Source organism: Erpetoichthys calabaricus, chromosome 17 (assembly GCF_900747795.2).
Source record: "Erpetoichthys calabaricus chromosome 17, fErpCal1.3, whole genome shotgun sequence".
Taxonomy (NCBI): domain Eukaryota; kingdom Metazoa; phylum Chordata; class Cladistia; order Polypteriformes; family Polypteridae; genus Erpetoichthys; species Erpetoichthys calabaricus.
The window spans coordinates 17016040-17037546 of NC_041410.2; the positions used below are offsets into that span (position 1 = coordinate 17016040).

At 40.7% G+C, this 21507-nt stretch overlaps 1 protein-coding gene across 2 annotated transcripts in view; it reads left to right on the plus strand.

Annotated features, from left to right (window-relative positions):
• Nucleotides 1–21507, plus strand: part of LOC114645223 (protein unc-13 homolog C-like) — a 742812-nt gene that overhangs the window by 93702 nt on the left and 627603 nt on the right. Inside the window, exon 5 of one of the 2 annotated variants that reach the window (XM_051920476.1) lies at nucleotides 7782–7869. In XM_051920476.1, the coding sequence (XP_051776436.1) occupies nucleotides 7782–7869 (88 nt within the window). The remainder of the gene's footprint in view (nucleotides 1–7781; nucleotides 7870–21507) is intronic. The other variant, XM_051920477.1, reaches the window with a different exon arrangement.

A 21507-nucleotide genomic window follows, 5' to 3' on the forward strand; every position in this document is an offset into this window, starting at 1 on the left:
CAGGCTTAAGTTTTGAGTTTGGGATTTTTCCATCCAGCCATTTTAGCTCTGGACCATCCTCAAGAAACAGACAGACACACACCCATCATCAAGATATCAATGTTTTCGGTATCAGGTGACCATAAAACATCGAGATCCGTCAAAAACCGGAGATCGAAATATTTGACGAATCTAAAGCTTTTGCTCCTTCCCCATTGACGATAGGCTATGGTGGTGGAGGCAAAAAGCATAAAGGTGCTATAAAATGTTCACTGTTATGTATTTGCTCATTTTCTAACAATCACTGCTACCATGTCGATATCTCCAATATCCCAAGTACCGCATAACAGAATCACATCCTGCTGTAACATCCCTAAAGACAAATACACTTACTCCAAATAGCTGAGGCGTTTAACTCTATTTCATTAAATATCTTTAAATGTGAGTAGAACATAATGAAATGGATATGGTGGTCATCCTGCTGGCGTCATCCTGGTTACATCAGTAACCTCTGCCATCGCTACGCCCCTGTCCACCCACTAAGGCCCACTGATTCTCGTTGTGCTCCAAACTAACCTGCATCGTATGGGTGACAGGGCCTTCAGCTCCCAGACTTTGAATTGAGGCGGCCGAACTCATTACTTTAGGGCGGTCATTCCATTCTTTCCAAAAACAACTCAATTGTTCAGGAGAGCATTGAACTTACTCAGACATTCTCAGCCCTTCTTTCAGTTTAGCCTCTCAGTCCAGATGCCCAGGTATCTGCCTAGCCTCCATGGACCACGAGGCTAAACTGACTGGGCCCCTGGACTGAGAAGTTAAACTGAGAGAAGGGTTGAGAATTTGCGTTTGTGCCACAAAGGATGTTATTTGTTCAGGGTTTTCTTGTAGTATTTATATTTTTATCTGGGTTTATTGTTGTTTATACTATTTCCATGCTTCGTATATCCTGCATTTATCTTTATTTAGTATTTACCGTATATACTCGCGTTTAAGTTCTCCCACAGATAAGGTGGGACTTGATTTTACCATATATTTTCTGGTATTTTATAATGTCGATCGTATAAGTCGAATGTGGAAAGCTCAAGCTATTGGTCCAAGAGATTATGATATGCTAACGCCCACCTGAGAGATTAACCACGGAGCACACGGCCTTTTAAGTAATCCCTCCTCCATCGCGGGGGTTGCGTTCCAGAACCACCCGCGAAAGGTGAAAATCTGCGAAGTAGAAACCATATGTTTATATGGTTATTTTTATATTGTCATGCTTGGGTCACAGATTTGCGCAGAAACAAAGGAGGATGTAGAGAGACAGGAACGTTATTCAAACACTGCAAACAAACATTTGTCTCTTTTTCAAAAGTTTAAACAGTGCTCCATGACAAGACAGAGATGACAGTTCCGTCTCACAATTAAAAGAATGCAAACATATCTTCCTCTTCAAAGGAGTGCGCATCAGGAGCAGAGACTGTCATAAAGACAGAGGAAAGCAAACAAATCAATAGGGCTGTTTGGCTTTTAAGTATGCGAAGCACCGCGGCACAAAGCTGTTGAAGGCGGCAGTTCACACCCCCTCCGTCAGGAGCAGGGAGAGAGAGAGAGAGAGATAGAGAGAGAGAAAAACAAACAGTCAAAAATCAATACGTGCCCTTCGAGCTTTTGAGAGAGTGAAGCACCGTGCAGCATGTCGCTTCACGAAGCAGCTGCACAGAAGGTAGCAACGTGATGATAATCTTTCAGCATTTTTAGACGAGCGTCCGTATCGTCTAGGTGTGCGAACAGACACCCTGCTCAATCCCCCTACGTCAGGATCAGAGAAAGTCAGCGCAAGAGAGAGAGAAAAGTAAGTTGGGTAGCTTCTCAGCCATCTGCCAATAGCGTCCCTTGTATGAAATCAACTGGGCAAACCAACTGAGGAAGCATGTACCAGAAATTAAAAGACCCATTGTCCGCAGAAATCCGCGAACCAGCAAAAAATCCGCGATATATATTTAAATATGCTTACATATAAAATCCGCGATAGAGTGAAGCCGCGAAAGGCGAAGCGCGATATAGCGAGGGATTACTGTATTTCTATTTATTGTGCCTACGTGACCACATGGTAATACCTGAACCATTCCGAAGTGACGTTTGCACTGATTTGTGTTTTTTGTATCTCACATCCTCATACACCTTTACCGTAAGAGCATCCCTTGTCTACGATGGAGCATTCAATCAGAAGAAAATATGAAGTTGGTTTTAAATCAAATGTCATTGAAGTAGCGAAAGAAAATGGTAACTGCGCTGCTGCAACAAAATTCGATGTGTCTGAGAAACTGATACGAGATTGGAGGAGGCAAGAAGATGTAAAAACAAAAATTTAAGTGTTGCATTTTTGAATGGGCATATAAGTTGGGGTCTGATTTTACGAACGATTTTTCAGATTTCAAGACCCAACTTATATGTGAGTATATATGTTATGCAGATGTTATTTTTATCCAGTGTCATATATGCCACTGTGTTCTTGCTGAATTCCGTGAAGCGCATTCAGCATTAATAAGGCACTATATAAATAAAATGGATCTGCTATATCATAAAACACTAAAGTCTGTGTGCCTGGTCCCTCTAAGCAATCTGATTGGTCAGTTTGGCTTTAATGTGATTGGTCAGTTTGGCTTTGGTGTGATTGGTCAGTTTGGCTTGGGTGACACCATGAAAGAAGAAGTGCATGTGTAGGACAAAAGCGTAGGAGGTATTTAAGAGAGTCGTCTTCAAAGACCTCAAGTATAAAACTGAACAGGATATAAAGGCCTTGAGCATGGGAAAGGTGCTAAATAAATAAAATGTATTATTATTATTAAAAAGGTGTTTCGAAAATAATGAGAGAGTCTTCGAAGCTGGCTTTATGGGAGCACTCCGTCCACAAAGAGACATTGAGACACACAAATACAGAGGAACAGCACTGAAGGTACACGCAGAGCAAGAGATAACAAATATTTGTTATTTTTCTCTTTTTCTCACTTTAGGCCTTATGAAGGTGCTGGCAGGGCAGCCTAAATGTGTGTGTGTGTGTGTGTGTGTGTGTGCCTATCCAGCCGCACCTTGGGGGCTCACGCATGCCCCTTCATTCCCAGCCTCACCGCCTGCCGTGCTTTGATTAGCTCACTTTTGGACGCCTGCCCTTTCCAATTCCGTGATGGCCCACAGGTTTCAGTCTGCACGACACACTGCCGCTATACCATTGCCTTGTGCCAGCCATCGTAAGCATGCCATATGGGGATGGATTACAGGGGTCTGGAAAATTTAACCACATAAAAATGGTTTGAATTGTGAATAGTTATTTGTATTTGCATTCATAAATGCAATAAAAAATAAAATTAGAATGCTTTCATCGTGTCATATTTAAGTTCAAAATTGAAAAGAAATTAAACTTTAACAAATGACACAATTTGTTCATATACACAATGTTGTTCTAAATTAATTTAACATGAACACATTTAGTCAATTGAATATTTTAAACACATGTAAAGAAAACAACAAGGCATATAACTTTAGTATTTGATACTTCTTAGTTTTATTGTCTGGTGGCCCATTATTTGTTCACTTTTTCCAACGGAAGGTAAATGTAGCCTGAAGTTCCTATGAGGTCAGTCACGTCACGCCAACATCTCAAAAGTCCCACAACGTCTGTCACCAAATGTCCTTTGAGTCATTGTTTCCTTTAGAGGCACTAGCTCTTCGGAAATATGTTCTTTTGAAATTGCGGCGTTTTAAGTAACCAGAAACTATAAAGATATAATGTAAATGGCAATATCCCTCCCATAGTGATACGGCCGTAAAAATCACATAAGAGTGAATAACTTAGCTTTCTTTAATGATGATTTACACGGCATAACAGACAAAAGGAAACCATGACAACATTTTGTGTATAGTTTGTCATTTTCGTCACTGCGCTGAAAGGATTTTCGGGACGGATGACATAATCTTCCGTCCATAGGCTTCCAAATGTCTTGGCAGCAGTCCAAGCCTTATATACTGGTTCCTCCACGTGCAGGTCCCCACGTCGGCAAATAGTCCATTTTCAAACAAGGAAAGAGGATTTTGTGCTGACAGAGGACAGATGTATACTATTCTGTCTTTAGGCTGACTATACATTCCTCCAGCTGTCTTTGTCTATCTTGTCCTATGCTTGGCTCGGTAATTCTAAATGCTGAGCCCCTTTGTACTAAATCTGGCTCAGCTATGCATGTACAAAGAAAAGCAAAACAGATTTTAAATATTAGATATTTAGATATGACATCAATACTTAGTTGAGCCTCCTTTTGCAAATCTAACAGCCTCTAAACGCTGTCCTCCTATAGCCTTTGATGAGTGTCTGGATTCTGGATGGAGGTATTGTTGACCATTCTTCCATACAAAATCTTTCCAGTTCAGTTCAATTTGATGGCTGCCGAGCATGGACAATCTGCTTTAAATTATGTCATAGATTTTTGATGATATTCAAGTCAGGGGACTGTGACGGCCATTCCAGAATATTGTACTTCTCCCTCTGCATGAATGCCTTTGTAGATTTCCAACTGTGTTTTGGCTCATTGTCTTGTTGGAATATCCAACCCCTGCGTAACTTCAACTTTGTGACTGATGCTTGAACATTATCCTGAAGAATTTGTTAATATTGGGTTGAATTCATCTGACCCTCGACTTTAACAAGGGCCCCAGTCCCTGAACTGGCCACTCAGCCCCACAGCATGATGGAACCTCCACCAAATTTGACAGGAGGTAGCAGGTGTTTTTCTTGGAATGCGGTGTTCTTCTTCTGCCATGCAAATCGCTTTTTGTTTTGACTCTGGCTTGTCTAAATGAGCATTTGCATACAACAAGCAACTCTGTTTGTGGCATGAGTGCAGAAAGGGTTTCTTTCTCATCACCCTGCCATACAGATGTTCTTTGTGCAAATTGCGCTGAATTGTAGAACGATGTACAGATACACCATCTGCAGCACAATGTTCTTGTAGGTCTTTGGAGGTGACCTGTGGGTTGTCTGTAACCATTCTCACAATCCTGCTCATATGCCGCTCCTGTGTTTTTCTTGGCCTGCCAGACCTGCTGGGTTTAACAGTAACTGTGCCTGTGGCCTTCCACTTCCTGATTCCATTCCTTACAGTTGAAACTGACAGTTTAAACCTCTGAGATAGCTTTTTGTAGCCTTCCCCTACCCTATGAGACTGAACAATCTTTGTTTACAGATCTTTGGAGAGTTGCTTTGAGGAACCCATGCTGTTACTCTTCAGAGGAGAGTCAAAGGGAAGGAAGCACAACTTGCAACTGACCACCTTAAATACCTTTATATCTCATGATTGGACACACCTGTCTCTGAAGTTCAAGGCGTAACGAGCTCATCCAACCAATTTGGTGTTGCAAGTAATCAGCATTGAGCAGTGACAGGCATTCAGATTAGCAAAATGACAAGGGGACCCACATTTTGTGCACAGCCAGTTTTTCACATTTGATTTAATTTCATACAACTAAATACTGCTTCACTAAAAATCGTTGTTTCGGAAAACACCCTGGTACTCAGATGTTTCTAGGAAATGAAAGACATACCACTGTTATCTTTTTTGTTGAGAGTAAATTATTATGCAGGCTAAGGGGGGTTCCCAAATTTTTTCATATGACTGTATTATATACTGTATGAGGTGAGAGACAAAAATAACTGGATTGGTAAGAAAATATATATATTTATTGATGAATTACAGCATTCTAAACATTGTTACCTTCCATATACTCCCCTTCCCGATCTCTACACCGCTGATTGAAACAGAGCTGGAAGTCTTCTTGCTTGAGGCTCTTCACCAGACTTGCTGTTTCTGTCTTCACTTCATCCATTGAAGAAAAATGTGTTCCCTTCAGGTCACTTTTGATTTTCGGGAACAAGTAAAAATCACAGGGAGCTAAATCAGGCGAATAGGGAGGATGATCAAGGACAGGAATGTTTTTAATGATAATAATAATATTTAATAATACATTTTATTTAATAGGCGCCTTTCTTAGCACACAGGGTCACCTTACAATGAAATTAAACAACATTAGTAAAATAAAAACAAAGAGAATGATAAATCAAAAAGCAATAATTAGCAAACAAACATAGATAACAAGCAATAACAGTGCAAAATTCATATTTGGTATGCCAGTTTGAAAAAATAAGTTTTGAGGACAGTTTTAAAATTTGATATTGAATCAAGCTGATGAATATGAGAAGGAAGAGAATTCCCAAGTTGAGGAGCACTATGAGAGACGCTCGAGCTCCCATAGAACTGAGTTTGATGTGTGGTACAGAAAGTCGAGCTGCAGATGAGGATTTGAGTGAGCGAGAGGGAGTGTAAGTCTGTAGGAGATCAGTGAGGTTGTGGAGAGTTTTAAATGTTAAGAGCAGGATTTTGTATTGTATTTGGTAGTTTTGTCAGTCAAAAACTGCTTTTCGGAAAAGAGAAAATTTGTGAGGAATTTGATGTTGATTTGCTGTTCGATTTTTTTCACCCGACATTATCATGGCAACTCGTGTAGCGATTGTTGTGCAGATGCTGACTGGGCAATTCACTGGATATACCGAGCTGGTCGGCGGTTTCAGAGGGCGTGTAGGAGGGGATATAGTTCTATGATTCATGTCCGGCCAACCTCCAGACGGTTTTCCTGGAAAGCCCAAACCCAGTCTGGTTATTTTTGTGTCTCGCCTCGTATAGTGTACATTACCTATAATGCATGAATAAATTGGTAACTTTCTCTCTTGCTTGTTTTAGTTTTCTATCTTATTGCCAGAGGTTATAGATGTAAAAAATAATGTAACCTCTGAGGGTTGTAGAGAGGGATCTGGGAGGATTTTGTTCAGGTCTACATAATATAGAATATCGACTGATTGAGATCATTTATGTTAGATAGAATACCCAGACGGGGCTGGGTGGTCTGATGGCCTTGGAACCCCTGCTGATTTTGTTTTTTTTTTTTCTCCAGCCCTCTGGAATTTTTTGTTTGATTGTTTTTTTCTATCCTTCCGATAATTGGACCTTAATTTATTCTTTGTTATTTACTATTGCCTAATCTTATTTTTATATTTTTATTTTTTATAAACTCGTGTTTCTTCATCTTGTAAACCATTTTGAGCTATATCACTTGTATGAAAATGTGCTATATAAATAAATGTTGTTGTTGTGAAGAGGAGAATACGGTCACCCTAGGACCCTGCCACGACAAAACCCTTGGCGTAGTCGGCAGGATTTTAGGGTAACTGTGTTTTATACCCTGTTTGTGAAAGCTGTTTTGATGAGAGTGTGTGTGTTAAATGTTTATGGGGCACCTGGTGTGAGGAGATTGGCACTGTCTTTCTCCCAGGGCTATTAGGTTGAGAGGGTGGGGGTGGCACGCTTCAAAGTAAGTGCACCTCATGGTTGGAGTAAAATATCCTTGGCTGATAAGCAACTTTAACCAAGGTGTATGAGGCTTCATGTGTCTGTTATTCTCTGGGATCAAGACGTTTCAGCCTTAGGACTCGGTTATATCCGAGGTCACAGTAAGGGTGTGTTAGTCTGTTATTCTCAGGAACCAAGGTAGCCACCCCACCCTACATGTGGTGCCAAAGCCTGTTAAGGTGAGAAGCATTGCAAAAATGAAAGTGTTACACAGGATTAAAAGTGTTTATGGTGGAAGTAATTGCCATTAAAACATGAGGCAGCTAGCCGGCCCTGCTCTTCTTACCCTACAAATAATTATAATAAGTTGATTCATATTGGTAATTTGTCTTTTTGTCTGTTTTCTATTTCCTTCCTCAGGGATAATGAGGATATCATTTGTGTGAGCAGCATTGCAAGAGCCAGATGGACCAAAGCAATTCAAAAAGTAAGAGCTTGTGTTCACGAGGTATGAGTAGTTGTTAGTCTACTGTCTGTGTTGGCTCTCCAATGTAACCGCAGTCGTGTGTGCATGTTCTCCGTCCTTTACCCATCATGCTATGGCCTCAGTGCGTCACGAGACGGGTCGAAGCGACTCTCCAGGGAGATGTGTTTCCACTGCTGGACAGAGAGGTAGACATACACAGCTGCTGAGCTACAGACGGATGTTTGCAGCTGTTTCTTAAAGACTTGGGTAGACCAGCTTTGTGTAGGTCCAGAGATTTCTGTGGTTGTCTCTAAAATGCTGTTGATTGATAATCTCATCTTGTCAGAGGAGTCTACATTAATGAGTTCCCAAAGTTTTGTTTTTAACAAGTGATAAATGAGAATGGCACTTTATAAGAGATAGGCAGATGGGAAACATGCTATTTAGGAGAGAGACACGATTCTAAATAAAATATATATCAAAGTCACCAAATAGAAAAAGGAGAAATAGAGCTAGATCTCTCCGTTTGATATAGAAGATATAGTATTATTAAAGTCACCCTGTAAAATCAAGGATTGGATAGACTTTGAAGCCTCTGAATAAAACGGACATAGACGCAGATTTCAAAATTGCGGTGTAAAATCAAAATATCAAAGTTGCTGTATAAGACAGAGAAAGATGTCAGTCATTTCTGTATTAAATAGACACAGCTAGGCATCAAAGAAGATGTATAAAATACATGAATAGAAGTCTACTTTGTACAAAAGCTTTATTAGGAGGTAAAGTCACTATATAAAATATAGCCTCTAAATTAAATAGAAGTGTTATTATTGAGTAAAGTCAATTATTAAATTGGGGGGGCAGGTATAAAAAGTGTTAGTCATTTGTACACAGTGTGACCACCAAAATGTCTGCAAATCCCCTTAAATGAACGTCTGCAGTGCACACTTTCATGACATCTGAATAGTTTGATTTTCAATTTTAAACTGTGGAAGAAGAGGGGATAATCAAGGGAAAAAATAATGTGTCTTTGTCCCAAGTATTATGGAGTGCACTGCTTACATAAATATCTGTTTAAAAAGAAGATATCAAAATCACTCTATTAAAATAAAATATTGATGTCAAAGTTGTGATGCAAAATGTAAAGATATTGAAGTTAGATAGATAGATAGATAAGTTTCTATATCAGATAAAAGGACGGATGCCAAAGTCACAATTTAAAATAAAGAAATGCAAAGGTATTGAAGTTTCTGTGTAAATCAGAAATAAATATTATATTTTGTAATATATACAGGGGTGGGCAAAAGTAGGTTTACAGTTAAAATAATAATAATAGACTGCCTTTCACAAACCCAAGGTCGCTTTACACACAGAGTTAAAAAAAAATTTACACAGAAGACAAAAGTTTGCAGAAGAGGAAAGTTTTCAGTTGAGATTTAAAGGTGGAAAAAGAGGAGCAATCTCAGAGAGACTGAGGAAGAGAGTTCCAGAGTTGAGGGACCACAACACTGCAGGACGTGCCTCCCAGGGTGAGTCTGGTGCATGGGACAGTAAGGAGATTACTGCTATTGTATGGAAAAAGACATGCAGGTTATGATTATTACAATAGCTAATAACAATAAGAAGAAGAAGACAAATAATACAAATAACTTAGACGGCATACAAAAGACCTGTGTGTGTGTATGGAGCAGTCCACTATGCTCAAGCTCAACCACAGCCACTAGATGGCGCATGCACGCACTTTTACATTTTTCCAGCACTCCAATAGATAGATAGACAGACAGACTTTATTAATCCCAAGGGGTAATTCCCATACTCCAGCAGCAGCATACTGATACAAAAAAAAACAATATTAAATTAAAGATTGATAAAAATGCAGGTAAAATGGACAATAACTTTGTATAATGTTAATGTTTACCCCCCCGGGTAGAATTGAAGAGTCGCATAGTGTGAGGGAGGAACGATCTCCTCAGTCTGTCAGTGGAGTAGGACGGTGACAGCAGTCTGTCGCTGAAGCTGCTCCTCTGTCTGGAGATGATCCTGTTTAGTGGATGCAGTGGATTCTCCATAATTGACAGGAGCCTGCTCAGTGCCCGTCGCTCTGCCACAGATGTCAAACTGTCCAGCTCCATGCCTACAAGAGAGCCTGCCTTCCTCACCAGTTTGTCCAGGCATGAAGCGTCCTTCTTCTTTATGCTGCTTCCCCAGCACACCACCACATAGAAGAGGGCGCTCACCACAACCGTCTGATAGAACATCTGCAGCATCTTATTGCAGATGTTGAAGGACGCCAGCCTTCTAAGGAAGTATAGTCGGCTCTGTCCTCTCTTGCACAGAGAATCAGTATTGGCTGTCCAGTCCAATTTATCATCCAGCTGCACTCCCAGGTATTTATAGGTCTGCACCCTCTGCACACAGTCACCTCTGATGATCACGGGGTCCATGAGGGGCCTGGGTCTCCTAAAATCCACCACCAGCACATGCACCTCACTGTGTGCAGCACAACAACGACATTGCGCTAATGACGTAGATGAAGAGACGCAACGTCATAATAAAGCAAACGCCGCGGCTCAACAACATGCAAGTGAAACACATCAACGACGGAGGGCAAGGCTTGAAGTTTTCACTAAAAGCATTGTCTGTCTGGGGGTATTTTCTCGAGACAAAGATTAATAAGACTCGTATGCCTAAGGTATGGCATCACCAGTTTCTTCTTACAAAAGCCAGTGGGGCAGCAAGCACAGGTGGGTCCACGTCCTCTGCCCTCGTTAATTCTTAAGAGTTAGCTGATGGCTCTCCAAGTTCACCAATGCAGCAAAACTCCTATGGAGTCATCGTGTTTTCTTTTTGTCCCAAAGACCACATATAGTTAGTAATACAATAATTAATAAATAATGATACAAGAATCAACTCTGTGTTTCGTGTACTCACAACTGTTAAACCTACTTTTGCCCACCCTCTGCCCCAAGTCTCTGTACAATATAGATATACAGTAGATAGATATTAAAGTCTCAGCATAACATAAAGAATTTGATAGATGGATTTCACAGTTCCTTTGTGTAAAGTAGATACGGTATATAGTAGAAAGATTTTGTCATCCTTATATAAGATATAAAGTACAAGGTGTGCAGTTTATCAGTCACTATAAAAAAAGACAAGAGGCAGATAACAAGTCGCCATAAAACGCTAATCTCATAAACAGTTTATAATAAACATAGAGAGGGGGACTCGGTTGATCGATTTGATTTTTCACAGCTCAGTCAGTCACGTAGATGCTATTGACAGTTAAGGAAATGTAGAAAGTGCTCCTGTTTTCAAATGCATTTCTGAAATTGTTGTTTTGATTTTTCTATCATAGCTCGCATGGCACTACTGCTTTGACATATCTGGACAAATTTTTAATTTTTTTTCCCTTGTACATACCTTGCCCTTGTGTGTTCTTCTGGGGGTCCGCCAGCCTTTTACCGTGTCCTACTACAAATGAGTTAATTTAAGAAAAAACTAGTTTACAGTTTGTATTTGTCACTTAACTTTTTAATGCTCGTGATCAAATGAAGTGGCTGAGAGTTGTATTAGTGGTGAGCTCCATAGCAGATCTGCGTCCTCTTGTGAGTGGGGGGACCTCCTTTTGCTTCTTCTCCAGCTGCAGGCCGTGATGCACGAATTCATGAGATCATCTGGACGTTGACGCTTACGCTTGTGAGTTTCGTGTATAAGGAAAATGCAAGACTCACACCAACCGCACAGTCTCATTTGTTATAGGATTTATGTCGGCGGGGTGCACTTTGTCTCTGGCAGGACAGTCAATAATGACGTGAAACAGGATGGGTTGGCCTCGCCATTTGTGCTGCTGAAGGGACCGGATCATGGTTAAAGGATAACATAAACCAATTGTTTTTTCATTTTAACACTTCATATTTTAATACTTTTTTATTTGACTCTATTGCTTTTACAAATTCTGAGTTTGAGTTACAATGCTGTACAGAAAAAAAAAATCTGGCATGAATAAGTGGGCACAATTAATGACTTTACTGGTTTGAGTGCATTTGAACTTCATAAATCAAAGCAGATTCACGGTTGCTTTTGGAATAAATGAACCATACGAAGTAAAATCCAACTGATAGATTGAACTGCCTTTGTACCCATTTTGCTTTCTAAAATCTTTTAAATTAAATCTTTTATCTTTTATTAAAGTTCTCCAAAGCGATAATTAATACAAGATACTTAACTTTGCAATTTCACTTATGTGTCAGAAATGACTTTAAAGTGTTTACGACTCGGAGGAATCCACCCCAAGCCAGCTGGGTGGGCCATGATATGCTACCATCGTCATCTGCTCAGTTAATGTCCAGAGGAAGGGGGTGAAGAGTGGGCTTAGCTGAGTCCCCTGATTTGTGGTAATGTTACCTGTGGTCTGGAAAGAGACAGTCAGGTGGTCTAGCGGACTATAACATTGTAGTGCTTCCCTCCATACTAATGTTATGAAGACCATCATAAAGACACAGACTAAGGCTGATTTATACTTCTGCGTCGAGACTATGCCGTAGCCTGCGTCACAGGTGGCATATCTGTGCTATTTAGCCTGGCATGCACCTCCTCAAAAATGTCAGTATGTGACATGTTGATGGAAACCCTCCAAAGACCCCTTACGACTCTGATTGGCCAGTTTGTTAACTACTTATATCTTGCGACACGTTTCTGATCGTTTTGGAGTCTGGAAGTCGGCAAATGTATGAAAAGTAAAAACATGTGAGGGCCAAATAGGTTTCACCGACCAAAGAAAATGTGTAGCAAGAGGAGCGGTGGTCCTGCCTACGTTTGAATGGATCATTCACTTTTCTTGCGTGTTACAATCACCGTCAACTAATGTTCAGGCCTGCGGTGTGACACTAAAGTATAAAAGCAAGTATATGCAGGAGCATAAATCAGCATTGAGTCTCTTCAATGTAAGCCACCAATTTGCTTATTGTGCTAACGGAAGAGTCATGGCGGCCCTGCGGGTCATCTTACATCACAGCTACTCTTTTATTGGTAAGCCTTGTTCCTACAATATGTCCCAACATTACTTTTGGATTTTTCTGTAGCATTCAATACCAGCCAGCCTCACATCTACAATGATAAACTGAATAATATGAATTTTCTTTTAAAGCATTCACAGAGAGTTAACATTGTGTGGCACATTTTCAAAAGGGCAGTCGGGCAAAAATGTTAGATGAATCAAGTGTGATCAGCAGTGCTTCTCCTTCTTGGTGAATCAAGCACAATCATCGGAGTGGGGAGCTGGGGAGATCGTCCACAATCAAGCTGTGATCAACCAGCAATGCAAATGCGAACTCGAGCGCCGTCGTCGTAGTGTTGGCCAGGGTTTCATCCAGAGTCAGCAGCAACCAAGGTTATTATAGTTTTGCCATTTTATATTAGTTTTTATTTCTATATTTTTTCTGACTTTACTTAGAAATTCAGTTCAGTTTTAGTTTTCCTTCATTGTGTATTTTTAGTTTTCATTTAGTTTTTATTTTCACAAAGACATTTCTATTTTATTTTTATATCTATTAGATTTAGTTTTAGTTTAGTTTCTTTCGCATACCTACCTGTAGTACAGTAGAGACGTTGCCAACTCTGAAATTTTACAAGGTTTGTGTCGCTTGGTTGTTAAACAACTTTTTTAAAGCAAAAGTGATTGGTCAGCAACAATATGCTGATCTTGTACGATGACCTAGTCAGTCTCTCGATCAGCGCCGTTTTATTTTTCGAAAGGATTTCTCCTGTGCGAAGTGGCAGGTGAGTTATTGTGAACAAAACTCGGGCGCCTGAGAAATAAACTGAAACGTTACTCACTCTGGATTTTTCTGTCCATACGGTAAAGGTTCTGTTGACCGGCACATTCCGACTTCAGGTATTTGAATTACATCTTGGTATACAAAAAAGTGCAAAGAAAGGCGGCACGTAAATCACGCCCTAATCCACACGCTTTACGTGCCCGTATTCAGCTCGCTCTGTCGCTGCAAATGCTGCATGAACACCTGCCCTCCGTCACCAGCCGCCGTTCACTGGCAGCTGACTGTACTTTCTGTTTTAGAGTTAAAAGTTACAAGGGTTAAAGCCTAATGGCAAGAATATTCTTTCAAAAACGAAAACGAAAAATATTTTTAGTATGTTATTATTTTATTTTTGCATCAGTGCATGCTCCTAACCTCTAACTTTCTCTCTCTCTCTCTCTCTATTATTTTATTTCAGTTAATCTTCCCAGCTACTTTATTAGTTTTGTTTAGTTGAAGTTTTTCATTTTGGCTTTGTTAATTATTTTATTTCAGTTTACAAAAATGGTTTTTAATAATAGTTTCAGTTTTGATTTTAGTTTTCGTTAACTATAATAACCTTGGCTGCAACCCACTTGCAATGCCAGCGTGGCTCATAGGTTGGGAAATGCTGATTTAAGAGAAATACAAGGTCGCTGTTAATTTGCTGCTTGGTCCGTACCAAATGCATTTAAACATTGAACTCAATTGTTTTGTTATGAAAAGAAAATGCAAACTCAATGCATTGGTTTAACTGTGATGGGACCACAACAATACAGTGGAACCTTGGTTCACGAATGTCACGGTACACGTACAGATCGGTTTACAACCAAAAAGTTTGCCAAACTTTTGCCTCGGTTCACGACCACACACTCGGTATACGAACAAGCCAGTTTCCCTTTCGGTTTGTGCGCGCCGATGATTTCCACACATGTTGCATAGTTCTCGGTCAGACGTGCGTGCGTGCTTTCGCTGTGAACTCTTTGTGCTCTATTTCATTTCCCTTCCGGTTCGTACGCGCCGATTACTGTATTTAAACATGTGTTCAGCCTCTCCCTGTTCATTGTTCTCAGTCAGACGTGCGTGCTTTACCTGTGAACTCTTTGTGCTCTACAATATTTCGTGTGCTTTTGCAGTTAACCATGGCTTCTAAGCAAGTAAAGAGTGGTGAGAAAAAGTTTTGCAGAAAATTGAAATCAAAGTAAGGAAAGAAATTATTGAAAAGTATGAGGGGCGTTCGTGTTACTGATCTTGCCGCCGAGTACAACAAGTCAAAATGTACGATTTCGACTATTCTAAAGCAGGAAGAATCTATTAAAGCAGCTGATGTTGCAAAAGGAGTTACAGCGTTAACCAGGCAGAGGCCTCAAGTTCTGGAAGAGGTGGAAAAACTGTTGCTAGTGTGGCTGAACGAGAAGCAACTTGCAGGGGATAGCGTAAGCGAGGCAATGTTATGCGAGAAAGCCAGGAAGATTCATGGCGATTTGCTACAAAACTATCCATCTACGAGTGACGAAAGTGAGGAATTTAAAGCCAGTAGAGGATGGTTTGAAAAGTTTTGCAAGAGAAGTGGCATTCATAGTGTGGTAAGGCATGGAGAGGCTGCTAGTTCCGATGCTGAAGCTGCGAAAGAATTCGTGAAAAATTTCACAAAATTAGTGGAGGACGAAGGCTACATCCCGCAACAAGTCTTCAACTGCGACGAGACTGGATTGATCTCTACCCAGTTCCTCCTCACTTCATGCCAGAACTCGACTCATGCAAGGTCAGTTTTCTTGGTGGTTTATGGTTAGTTTTTGCATTACAGATTTTTCAAATGTTCATTTTTTGGTTCGTAGCGTGAATTGTTGCAGTGTTACTTTTCTCTTTTTTCAAATGTTCATTTTTTTCCCTGTGCTTAAAACTCATTAAAAAAAAAAAGTGTTTACAGCGAGTGGTTCGTAGTGTGATTTGTTGCAATGTTACTTTTCTTGGTGGTTATTAAATTACAGATTTTTCAAATGTTCCTTTTTTTTCCCCTATGCTTAAAACTCATTTAAAAAAGTGTTTACAGCGATCGGGTTGTAAGGCTATTAGCGTGAACTCCTGCAATGTTACTTTCTTGGTTGCTTGTGGTTGGTTTTTAAATAAAATTTGGATTTGTTCAAATGTTCTGTTTTTTTTTTTCCCCTGTGCTTAAAACTCATTTCAAAAAAGTGTTTACAGCGATCGGGTCGTAAGGCTATAGCGCGAACTCTTGCAATGTTAGTTTTTTCTGTTGTTCAAGGTTTTCTTAGTGTTATTCAATGTTTTTACATTTAGTTTACTATTACGATGTGCTTTCTATGGTGTAATTAATAATAATAATAATAATAATAATAATAATAATTCATTACATTTATATAGCACTTTTCTCAGTACTCAAAGCGCTATCCACACAGGGAGGAACCGGGAAGCAAACCCACAATCTTCCACAGTCTCCTTACTGCAAAGCAGCAGCACTACCACTGCGCCACCTGTAAGGACAACTATATTTGTGCTTAAAAATCTTTAAAAAAAAATATATTTACATACAGTTCGCATGGTCTGGAATGGATTAATTGTATTTACATACAATACTATGGGGGAAATTCATGACCAAATCGGTTTAAGACCAGAGTTTTGGAACGAATTATGGTCGTGAACCGAGGTCCCACTGTACCATTTCTTCTGGCCCTGGCTATTATGTTTTTATATTTTTAATACTGAATGGTTTGAGAGGTCAACATTAAGTCACAGTGCAGCAAATTTGGATAGACTGGTTTTCTTTATGAATTGTTCCATGTGGAGGGGCTATCACTTCAAAGTGGGAAACCAGAATTTCCTGTCTGTCCCATATCGAGACAAGAGGGACAATACGGGTTATGGGGTAAAAGGGTGGACAGCTCTTGACTTCATGTGTAGAGGGTACAACACGGTGTTCGTCTCGCAACGCGTCCACTCTTTCTGGCGTTGCTCTTCACCCAAGCAGCTGAATTAGTAAGGGGACTTACAGCTTGAAATATCATGTGCCGATTTAAGCCATGCATATAAAGTGTAATGCCAGCTACAGTCTGAGGGCCTGTCTGCTCGCTTTATTTCATCATAGGCAGCCAAGGTTGACTCGCGATCATCTGAGAGCAGCACCAATTTGTCATCTTTATTGATCCACAGCCCCAGATGGCTGACAGTTTTGAGCAGTTCATCTGTTTGCTTTCTTTCCTGTTGTATATGCATATTGGACAATTAATTTCACTTTCCCAGCCTAATCAGCATAACGATTTATTGCTAGCGCTTTCTGGAAAAATCCAGCACATACCTCTGGCGGATTGGTTTTGCAAAAACAGAACTTTTACCCAGTGGCGTGACTTAGTATTTAGTGCATATGTTAAAAATATTGTGCATATTTCCTAGGTATGATGTAAGCATTTTGAAGGCATTATTTCTCCAATCAGGATGTCTGCACAGATGGCGGCATGATTGGCACAATTTGGCCACAAATGATCCATAAAGATACAATGACTTCACGAGCTTTGCTTGCTTGTAGTCTGGGTCATAAATTAATCTTTTGCACCAGTAGTCTATGATCTTTATGGCCTGTGTTTATGATTTACATTTCCCCGCTTGTTTGCTTGCCGTTGTAAATTATTCATCGAGCACTGCTGTCGCAAGCTGCAGTTGACCTGCTGATGAGAGTAAAGTAGAGGCAAATAGTTCAATCCATCTCTGTTTTTTAGAAATTTCTGACACACAGTAATAAAGTACTGGGAAATTCATTGGAGATCCTGAATTTTAGGACTTGCCATGCATGCGCAGCTTCCGTAAAGGCACTTCTAGCCGTGCACTCCACTTGTTACAGAATGATCACACTCATGGAGTCAGTCTATAGCTGTCAATTGCAGTATGATGAATTTCACTGTCCGACTGTTTGATTTATGGTTACAAATCACTCTGTGATGAAGTTGTATGTCTTAGTGAGCTTGTCAGTGCCTCTCATTTACCTCTACTGATGTGTCATGGAATCTTCACCTGAAGTATAAGAATGAGCACCAGGTCTAGTGAAGATCAGAAGTGGTAATGCTGGGCTTTGGGAATGGGAAAGGGTCACATATGGTTTGAGAAATGTCTTGTGATTGGATGCGGCAGGATGTTTAAGCAATCGGCAGTGCTCCACAATGACTGTCAGCAGCAATTCTCTAAGGAGGAAAACCCCCCACCCCACCCTCGATCTGACTGTCATCACGGACTGGGGCTTGAAGACACTAATAAGGGCGAGATTGGGTTAGAAGAAAAAATATTTAAGAAACTCTGATATTGATGATGAGCGAGGGACTTACATTAACCCTTGACTATATCTTGGGTCACTTTTAACTAATGGTGTTATGTTTACAGTTCTCATGGGGTCATATCACACAGTGTGGATGCAGTTCCTTAGGTTGGCCTCATTCATTTCATCTGCAACAATTTACTACAAAAATGATGATAAAATAGTTTAAAATTATTTTATTATGGTCATTTATTTGCCTAAAACATATAGGGTCACTAGGGACCCGGAATGCGGTAAAGTGTCAGTATACTGACATGCACATTTTAAGTGCCTTGTTTCTATCTTGTTGTTTTTTTTTAATGAAGGTATTTACAAGTGTAGAGTAGATAAGAGACAAGAAAATAAATGCTGTAATGCTTATCAAAATAGCAAGCTTTTGAAAGAATCCTGTCGTTGATGACAGCTGATGCATCAGAGACAGACTCAGAGACGTACAGCACAAGGACAAATGATAGTAAGAGGACAAACCTCGCCAGCGGCTGCCATGAAGTGATGTTACGTGTGTCAAATCAACAAGTTTTTAAAAGGGAAAGCTCAGTTATAGGACACACTCTGGACCCCCTGGAGGTAGTAACAAAGGGGAGAATTAAAACAATAAAGTATTCATCGAACACCACTATCTCAAGCTGTAGTTGACCTGCTGATGGGAGTAAAATAGAGACAAATCATTCAGTCCATCTGTTTTTCAGAAATTTCTGACACACTTTAATAAAGTACAAGGGAGTTCATTGGTGATCCTGAATTTTAGGATTTGCTGCCCATGCTTGGCTTCTGTAAAGGCAGTTCTAGCTGTTCACTCCACTTGTTACAGATCAATTGCAAATATGGAGTCAGTCCATGGCTGCCCATTGATGTATGATGAATTTCACTGTCCGAGTGTTTGGATTACAGTTACAAATCACTCTGTGATGAAGTTTCATGGCTTAGTGCGCTTGTCAGTGGTTCTCATTTACTTCTACTAATGAGTCGTGGAATCTTCAGCTGGTGTATGAGAATGAGCACCAGGTCTAGTGAAGATCAGAGGTGGCAATGCTGGGCTTTTGGAAGGAATAACGTAACTTGTAGAAGGTGATACTGAACGCAGAGTGGTAAAAATCAGGAGTAGAGGAAAGATGTGGTATACAAAAAGTGGTGCAAGATTGGGATGGGGGTCCCAACAAGTCTCTGAAAGGGGGAAAAATGGGTGACCTAGGGGGTATCTGGAAATGTCTCCCTAGAGAGTGGGCAACCCAACATATGCCTGGAATACTAAGAGGTACAACAAGGCTGGCATGAGAGGTGCAATACTTACAAGCTGAAAGAGGGCAGAACATGATGAAGGGTCAATGTAAGTAGGCCACGTTTCCTGTTATAATTCTTTTTTTACTTTAATATTTTACAGATTTATTTAGCATTTATGTTATGCTCATTGTGTCTTTTGTGGAGTTTGGCATATAGAGAATTTTTTAAGGTATATTTTGTGCTAAAGGCAATCATTGAAATTGGTAAAATATTTTGACCATTTTGTTTCTGGTGGGCACCATTATTTTAGACTGTACAGTTGCTTGCCACACTGCTATTGTGGAACAATTGAAGGTCGACACTCGTGATGTCACTGAGTAGAGGGTATACAGATCAGGGGTCATGCACCTCCTGATTAACCAAAAGTGTCTGCATTATTTATAATCTTCTTGACTTCAACATTTAGCAGAGCTTTCCTGACTGCTTTTTTGTTTAGTGATTTGGCAGTGACGGCAGATATAAAAGATTCACGGTTTTGACCTTTACTCATTTTGTGACTTATGTTGCATCTCCCATCTCTATTTAAAAAATATTGTTGCTTTTTCTCTCTTAAGGCATTAAGGGGGGAGGTGGGGCGGGGCAGGGCAGTTGTTACCCTCCAGCCAATCAGGTGACAGCATGCAGTACCTAATTTTAAGGTGCGGAAGTCTATTGCAATTTCAAGTGTCCTGTTAGAGCTTCACAACACTAATGTATGCAGTGTTCACTGGGGTCCCAAAAATGTGTAAACCCACCCCTGGCCCTAGACGTGTTACTGGGATTATTTGGAGCCTGAGAATGAGTTTAAAGTAAAACCCTGGGATGGGTGTACGTCATATGAGGTATATAATTTTGCTAATTTTCTTCTGACTCTTTCTATGTTTCTGTTAAACTCCTTGAATCAATAGAAAGTTCATTACAAAAATAAGTAAAACACTGAGCCAAGTATGATTTATTACATAATACCCATGTAGCACCAAGGTTTATGAGCGCAAAGACATAGTTTGTCCAGGATTAGCCCTAGTGTTATGATTTGAAGTTTCTTCCAAGACAAAAAAGATGTGAAGCCACCAATGGATGCTACTCCAGCAGGCCAGAATGTCCACTAGTCTGTCCAGCTGAGCCTCACCTTAACCCAGCTAGGCCTCTACAGCTACCTGCAGGCCCAAAAGTGGGGAATTGGCAAAACAGCTGTACATATTACCAAAAATATACAGTAGCAAAAGCCCTACAAGAGGGGGGATTACCATAAAACCCCTCAGTTTGTAGTAAAAGGGCAAACAAAGAATCTTTTATAAATGAAAGATTTGTTAATAAAAATAGCAAAATACATACTGTGGGGAACAGCCCGGACACAAACAGGTAGACATGATTTAAAGTCACCACACACATTTATTTACAAGTATATACAACGGTGAACACACACAACCCAGTGCCGCAGCACCAATCACCCTCAGTCCAGGCCCTCAATACAGTGCCTTTTCCTTCTCTTCAGGCCGCCTCTTTCTTCTCCTCCCAAGCTCTGTCTACTTACACCCGACTCCAGCCAACAAACGGAGGGAGGCGCCCCCTTTTATAATCACTCGGATGTGCTCCAGGTGCTTCCCAGCAATCTTCCACCGGCACTCCCCAGTATGGCAGAAGTGCCGGCTGCACACCCGGAAACACTCCAGGTGTCCCCGATCCTCATCCCCCCAGCACTTCCGGGTGTGGCGGAAGTGCTAGGGTCCAGGGCTCCAAAGGCATTGGGGTGCCCATAGGTACCAGGGCGGTCTCCCCCATGTGGTCTGGGGAAGGCGTAAGCCCTCTTCTGGTCCTCTGGGGCATCCCGGCTAGGTCACCCCCGCAGCCATCTGTGACAATACAAAGAAATGCTCCAAAGAGCAAAAAAAAAAAAAAGACGCATTGTAACAATTTAGATAGGAGTAGGAGGCAGCTAAAGGGCCTGAGTAATTGTAATAAAACATCCGACCAGGGGGCGGCGGAGTGCGCTGACTGTCTTTCTCAGTTCCCTACAGACCTTTCCCAGGAAATCCTGCAAGGTTCTGACACCTCAGAAGACATCACTTCCAGTGCCAGCCCCTTTGCTGACATCATCTCCGGTGCCGGCCCCTTTGCTGACGTCACTTCCGGCACTGGGGCCTTTGCTGACGTCACTTACGGTCCAGACGACATCACTTCTGATTCTGGCCCTTTTGATGACGTCACTTCCTATACAGGCCTTTAAAGCCTCCATCTTTGTCTCTTGTGATCAGTTCTGTTTTGGACTCTGTTCTATGAACATCGTGCTACTTAATT